General features: G+C 34.4%; 1 protein-coding gene across 1 annotated transcript; it reads left to right on the top strand.

Annotated features, from left to right (window-relative positions):
• Positions 1-1688: 1688 nt before the first annotated feature.
• On the top strand, positions 1689-6484 carry LOC111282209 (beta-xylosidase/alpha-L-arabinofuranosidase 2-like). Its single transcript, XM_089761045.1, has 7 exons — positions 1689-2609; positions 3536-3823; positions 3929-4098; positions 4195-4292; positions 4565-4915; positions 5138-5548; positions 5684-6484. The coding sequence occupies exons 1-7, from the start codon at positions 2160-2162 to the stop codon at positions 6253-6255; spliced, it is 2340 nt and encodes a 779-aa protein (XP_089617171.1). The 5' UTR covers positions 1689-2159; the 3' UTR covers positions 6256-6484.
• Positions 6485-7564: the final 1080 nt, after the last annotated feature.

Here is a 7564-nt window from a genome sequence, read left to right as displayed (position 1 = left end):
GAAGAATCTAGAAAATCATAACGATGATAAAAGGAGAGAGATCAAACGATCTAGAAAATGCCTGAGGTGAACAGCTAGCTGAAACCCAAAGTAAGGAGACACTATTCCAAAAGTTATGAAATGAAGGGCTAGCCATTAGATGAAAGAAAGGTTCAAAGAGTTGCTTTTGGAGCCACTTTAGAAGAAATATGAAGGGAATAAGGCAACCAAAGGAATAAGCTGGCCATAGTTTGTTGGCAGAGTGATTGTGAGTTTGGTTCCTTAGGTTAGGTTACTTATGAATATATATATATATATATAGTATAGGTAAAATAGTAATTTGGTAAATAAAATAATAAAAATATATATTAAAATAAAAAATTTTGATTAGACTCACGAGCTACTTGAACCGGGTATCATAACGCTTGAACTCGACTTGCTCGATAAATCGAGCTCTCGAACTCGAGCTTAACTCGATAATAACTAAGTCGAATTTGAGTTTTATTCGAGTCGATCGTGAGTAGCTTAAGGTAATAGTGTATCATTTACACCTCCAACAACATCAAATTCAACATATATATAATATTAAAGATTGGCCTTTAAATTATAAATTATAAAGGAAAAATTATACTAAAATATATAATTGATAAAATTGCTACTTAAAAATAAAACCTAACAATTACACAAACAAAAAATATGAGTAAAACTTCAACAAACTTACAAAAAAAAAAATAGCAAGCAAGACTACAAAATAAATTTCTTATAAGATAATAGAGACAAAATTACAGTAAAACAAAGTTGAATAATAATCAAATTCAGTTTACTTAATATTCTTTTTGAAAAAAAACATTTGTATTTATATTAAGACATTATCATAAATGTTTTGAAAATTACTATTATTAATAGTATAATGTAATAAGTAATAAAATACATGGAATTAATGCGATTTTTCTTTTAAAATTACAAATTTTGAATTCTTGCTTTTATTTTTTTAAAAGGAAACATTTTCTTCCCTTATTTAATGATGTCATTATTGTCAACCAATTAAATAATTAATTTCTCTTTCCTTATTTACTACATTAATTTTCATGTAATTTTTCATGAGTAATTAGAAATGTAGAAATATTCATGAGTAATTGGTTTTTTTATTTAGTTTCTATTGTTATTTGTATTATCATTGATTAAATTAATTGTAACTTATTCTTATAAGATAAAAATACTAGATATTTAAAACGTAATAAATTAATTAATTTAGTTTAACTAATTATTTTTTAAGTAATAAAAATGTTATTATAAAAAATAATAAAAATGTTTTAGATAAATAAAATGTATTTATTAGAGATCACATAATGATTTTTTAAACACATTCACATATAAAAAAAATATAAGCTATCCATATTAGACTATTTCTTTTTTTTATAAAAAGTTTTATCTTTTAAATATTTATATATTAATTATAACTTATTTATATAAGGTAAAAATATTAAATATTTAATAAATGTAATTAAACAAGTAATAAAAATGTAACTATAAAATAATAAAAATGTTTAAATAAGTAAAATATATTTATTAGATAACACATGATAATTTTTCAAACATATCGACATATCGAAAATATAAATTATCCGTATTAAATTATTATTATTTTTTATCAAAAGTTTTGCCTCTTATCTATTTATATAATATTTATTTATTTATTTATAAGCTTTGAAGCAACTGCTCTGAAGACACTATTTGACAGCATTTCTAATAGTTTTTGAAACCAACAAATCAAATACCCGGCCATAGACTAGAGCACTTCCAAATAAAACGGCCTCGAGTTAGAAAAAAGATGACTACATTACGGACCTGAATAGCCTTTTTCATTTTAAAGTATTCCTCAAAAAAGTTTTCTGATTCCTCAAAATTTTGGGTTGGTTTCCCCTTTGCCAAAAAACAATTCCCTCCAATGAAAACTTAATGTCTCATCATCAAGTTTCCATCACGGGCTACTACAAAACAACGTGTGTTTCTCACAACCTTCCCTTTATGAAAATACCAATCTTAACCAACTTTTCATGCTGAAAGGGAGGTAGTGGCAGATACCCATTTTCCCTCATTCTTGTGGGAAGCCTAAGCTTCCTCTAGATTAAACCTTTGTGTGCGTGTGTGTAGTAACGAGGATCAAAAGGGAAGTCAAAATGACCTCCTTCTTGTCCTCCGTTTTTGAAAACAGAGCACCAAAGGTCTCTGTTTTCCTCGGCGTTTTGATTTCTTTGCATTGTTTTTCATTGATCATGGTCAGGGTTTTTGGGCAAACATCGCCCGTTTTTGCCTGTGATGCTACTAAAAATCCAGGGGTTGCAAGTTACGGCTTCTGTAACGCATCGTTGGGGACAGATGCGAGGGTGGCTGACTTGGTACAAAGGCTTACATTGCAGGAGAAAATTTTGTTCATAGTGAATAGTGCTGGGAGTGTTAGTCGGCTTGGAATACCAAAATATGAATGGTGGTCCGAGGCTCTACACGGAGTCTCTAACGTCGGTCGAGGTACGAAGTTTAGCGGCTTGGTTCCAGGAGCTACAAGCTTTCCTCAGGTCATCTTGACGGCAGCTTCCTTCAACACTTCTCTCTTTGAAGCCATTGGCAGGGTAAAGTTGTTTTTTTTTCTGGCGTACTTTGGCTTTGTTCTTCTTCCTGTATATGCCATTTTGCACTTCGTTTTTTATATTTCTTTCTGTCGTTTCACTTTTTCTTGTTGTTATTCTTTTGTGTGTATGTTTTAGAAGATGATTCTAACTTGATGTGAATTGCATTTCTCTTAACGGGAATGGACTTTTCATTTTCCAATAGTGTGATTGAATTAAATTTTGTTTGGTAGAAAAACTGGAAAACCATGCAGTAATTGATCGATAAGTTCTCAGATACAAATGACAGAATTTGGTTGTGTATTGAAAAGTTTATTGTTGGTTGAGGAAAGTAGTTAAGCAGATGAAGGAGCATGGTTATTTAAAATGGTGAACTGTCTTTTTCTTTGAAAATCAGGAAGGGTTTTTTTTATAGAATTCTAGGGTTGATTAATTTATTTTTGTATTAGAAAAGTAGGTGATTTATAAATGTCTCAGGCTACCAAATGCTGCAGAAGAAAGACTTTTTGATGACTTTGTAGTCCTAGCCTTTTATTGAACTCCAGCTTGCAAGAACTAGGATTTGCCCTATTAATCATTAAAGCAATCGATTTGGTGGTTAAATGAGATTGAAATAAAAATTAGTGGAATTTTGACAACAAATTGTAGGAATAAATTGATCTTTGGAAATCAATCATAATGGAGCTTCTTGAGAACTGTTTCGGCCATTAGGATACTGGATGCATTTTGGGTTTATATTGAGATATTTCTGAAATATAAATCTTATATGAAAAAGAAGAACCTTATTATTGATGAATTTCAGTTTCTTGTACCTAACTCTTTAATGCAAAGAAGCACCATGCTTATGTGCTTGTTTTTTTGCATTCATTCTGTGAGAAAGGTTAAGTTTGGATATACTCCTCATTATACCCATTTTTTCAAATTTGCAGGTAGTCTCAACAGAAGCTAGAGCAATGTACAATGTTGGATTGGCAGGGCTAACATATTGGGCCCCAAACATTAACATATACCGAGACCCCAGATGGGGAAGGGGGCAAGAAACACCAGGAGAGGACCCATTGCTCACCAGTAAATATGGATCAAGTTATGTCAAAGGTTTACAACAAAGTGACGATGGTGACCCTTCTAGGCTTAAGGTTGCCGCGTGTTGTAAACATTATACAGCCTATGATTTGGATAACTGGAAAGGGGTTGATCGTTACCATTTCAATGCTGTGGTAATTTAAGTCCAACTGAGTTTAATTTCTTTAGTCAAAGTTGATTTGGTTACTTTGCCGTGTTTGTAAAACAGAAAGGCATTGCCTTGGCTTGTGGATGGTTAGGTAACACAACAAGATATGGATGATACATTTCAGCCACCATTCAAGAGCTGTGTTATTGATGGGAAAGTGGCCAGTGTTATGTGCTCTTACAACCAGGTTAACGGTAAGCCAACTTGCGCAGACCCTGATCTTCTTGCAGGCGTGATTCGAGGCCAATGGAAATTAAATGGGTATATTCATTTCTCCTAGCATTTTCAGGACAAAATTTATCTAGGTCAGTGTTTAGTAAGCAATGTGTTGTTTACATGGCCTTCGGGTTGCTGCAGGTACATAGTTTCAGACTGTGACTCGGTAGAAGTGTTCCACAATCGCCAGCACTATACCAAGACACCTGAGGAAGCTGCAGCCATAGCAATTTTGGCAGGTGAGTCCGCTTCCTTTATTAAAAATGGGATACAAATGATGTATGTTTGGTCCAGTTGCTAATTTGTAAACAACTTTTTTTACTCTTAACATGCATCAAGTGTAAAAAATGTTCTTAGTCTTATATATAGGCAATAAAATGAATATATGAGTTGGTACGTACATACACAGAGAGATTGTCCATTTGCTAGCATAAATATATTTGTTTCCACATTTCTGCAGAATAACTTCTTAGTAAACGAGAATTCTCTTCTAATTGCTAAGTGTTTCCAGGCTTGGATCTCAACTGTGAATCATTCCTTAGCCAACACACTGAGGCTGCACTGAAAGCAGGACTTTTGAATGAATCGGCCATTGATAGGGCTGTCACTAACAATTTCGTTACTTTAATGCGACTTGGCTTCTTCGATGGTGATCCTGGCAAGCAACTTTATGGAAAGCTTGGCCCTAAAAATGTGTGTACTCCAGAGCATCAAGAGTTGGCGCGTGAAGCTGCAAGACAAGGGATTGTGTTGCTCAAGAACAGTGCAGGATCGTTGCCTTTATCTCCAACTGCTATCAAAACCTTAGCAGTTATTGGACCCAATGCCAATGTCACAAACACCATGATTGGAAACTATGCAGGTAATCAAACATATTAATTGCCATTACGAACTTGCCTATATATATATTTTTGTTGGCCAAATACGAATTTGCCTATTTGAACTTTTAAAACTTGGAAAAGTCTATCTCTATCCCTACATGTATTCCTTCTTGACAAGTTTACTTTGAGTCAATCTCCAAGCAAAAATTGGTAATTCATGTAATTCTAAAATAATTAACTTGCATCATTGGAGACGTTTGCAGGCTTTCCATGCAAATATACAACACCCTTGCAGGGTCTAACAGCTTCAGTGGCAACAACATATCTGCCTGGCTGCTCCAATGTGGCTTGTGGCACTGCCCAAGTAGACGATGCTAAGAAAATAGCTGCCTCTGTAGATGCCACTGTACTCGTGATGGGCATAGATCAATCTCTTGAAAGAGAGAGCCTTGACAGAGTTGACCTTCTTTTGCCAGGACAGCAACCACTTCTAATAACAGAAGTTGCAAAGGCTGCCAAGGGACCTGTGATTCTTGTCATAATGTCTGGTGGAGGCTTTGATATATCATTTGCAAAAAACAATGACAAAATTACAAGCATCCTTTGGGTTGGTTACCCCGGCCAAGCTGGTGGAGCTGCCATAGCTGATGTGATTTTTGGGTATTATAATCCAAGTAAGTCTTTCTATATTTCTCCTGATCTTGAATATAAAAGTAACGGCTTTCCCATATAATCATGCTTTTTCCGAAGATCACTGCAAATGAATTTCACTTAGCGCTTCTATTAAATCCTAAATACCATTGTTCCAGGTGGAAGGTTGCCAATGACATGGTATCCACAATCATATGTTGACAAGGTCCCAATGACAAACATGAACATGAGACCAGATCCTTCCAATGGGTACCCTGGCAGAACCTATAGATTCTACACCGGGAAAACAATTTATACTTTTGGAGACGGACTAAGCTACTCCAAATTCAGCCACCAACTAGTTAAAGCACCACAACTGGTATCCATCCCCTTGGAGGAAGACCATGTCTGCCGCTCATCTGAATGCAAGTCAGTTGAGGCTGTTGAACAAAGTTGTAAAAATTTAGCATTTGACATACATTTGAGAGTTCAAAACGAGGGAAGATATAGCGGAAGCCACACAGTTTTCTTGTTCTCCACTCCTCCGTCAGTGCACAACTCGCCTCAGAAGCATTTGTTAGGACTTGAGAAAGTTTCCCTGACAGGAAAATCAGAGTCATTGGTGAGATTCAAGGTTGATGTTTGCAAGGATTTGAGTGTAGTTGATGAACTTGGAAGCCGAAAGGTCGCATTGGGACAACATGTACTACATGTGGGGAGCTTGAAACACTCATTAAGTGTGGGGATTTGAAAGAAAAAAAAAGTAGTTTTCTAAATCCTCATTTCCTTTCAGCTTTGCCTTTTTCTTTCTTTTCCTTCTCTTTGCCTAAGGCAAGTCAAGATAGCAAATAGAGCCTGAAATAAGTTGAGAGAGTGATAGCAATTTTCTCAATATTTTTGGTGTAGCCAATTGTTTAGAATTGAAAAAACTTGAAATCCAAATTTGAGAAAAAATAAAAGTTCATTTTCATGTTCTTGAATATTAGAAGTACTTAAGACTTTTGTCATCAAATCAACAACAGGGAGCGAATCGCATTAAATATTATTTCTTGTAGATAAAATATATTTCGTAATGATCTCATATAAATGGTTTCTATTTAAAAATCACAGCAATATATGATAGGTGAGACAATCAAATTATTCAAATCAATTAACACTTAACAGTAGCAAATTAATTGCTTAATGAAATTGGGGAAATATAAGATAATGAGACGAGGTTTTCTTTTTCTTGCTAGTTTACTGCTTTAGAAATACATTGAAATCCTTGAAGCCTTGCAAATGGGGAAACAATATCAAGAACTTTCAGGTTTAGTAACAGGAAACTTATGAGAAGGTAATGGACCCAGATCATAGTTGCTTCAACATAGCCCATATTTAATGAATGGCCCAAAATATATTAAAAAATCCACCCTCGCATTGCGATTTGCGAGGACGTATTCCTAGTGACAACAGCAAGTCAAAGAGTAGCATCACTCTCTGTTGTCATGGAAAAACATGACAATAGCAAATCCAGGCTGGGTTATGTTACCTTTCATAGAATCATTAGTGACATAGCTTTTTAAAGAGAATGATTGGGGTTTGAAAAAAAAAAAAAAAAAAGGGAAATTCTTAATCACCACCTTCAGTTTCTTCTCCTATGTGGTTTCACCATTCCCAACCACTAAGAATGGAATCAAACTAAAACACCGTCAACATTCCAACCCAAATGGCCAAATCACCTTGATTTCATCCTAAATTCTAAAACACCCGTAGACCCAAAACGCTTATTTCCATCAAATTCAGAACAACCACCCCATAATTTCCGAAACCCAATCTCCTCGATTTACTTGCAAATACAAATAAAAGAAAAAAGAGATATCGGTAACAAATATCTCGTTGAAAAGTTAGTTCAAACTTGTGATAAGAAAACGATACCCACGTAAAAAAGGATCTTCTCTTTTTTATGGGTTGGGATACCATGTCTAATATTTGAGTTAGACACATGTACCGACACTTCATCTTCTTTCTTCAAATAAAATTATATAGCAAGTATCTACTACGCTCGAGCTCTCACTGTCATT

The sequence above is a fragment of the Durio zibethinus genome, chromosome 5 (genome assembly GCF_047325235.1).
Source record: "Durio zibethinus cultivar Kanyao isolate XHJ-2024 chromosome 5, ASM4732523v1, whole genome shotgun sequence".
Lineage (NCBI taxonomy): Eukaryota > Viridiplantae > Streptophyta > Magnoliopsida > Malvales > Malvaceae > Durio > Durio zibethinus.
The sequence above is the reverse complement of the archived record's forward strand: the minus strand, read 5'-3'. Positions and strand labels throughout refer to the sequence as shown.

What these genes read in the sequence shown, in the direction of transcription:
- LOC111282209 (XM_089761045.1), top strand. Translation starts at nt 2,160, where the DNA reads ATGACCTCCTTCTTGTCCTCCGTTTTTGAAAACAGAGCACCAAAGGTC. An exon ending in AGCCATAGCAATTTTGGCAG is followed by an intron (nt 4,293 to 4,564) that starts GTGAGTCCGCTT and finishes AAGTGTTTCCAG; the next exon opens with GCTTGGATCTCAACTGTGAA. An exon ending in TTTTGGGTATTATAATCCAA is followed by an intron (nt 5,549 to 5,683) that starts GTAAGTCTTTCT and finishes CCATTGTTCCAG; the next exon opens with GTGGAAGGTTGCCAATGACA.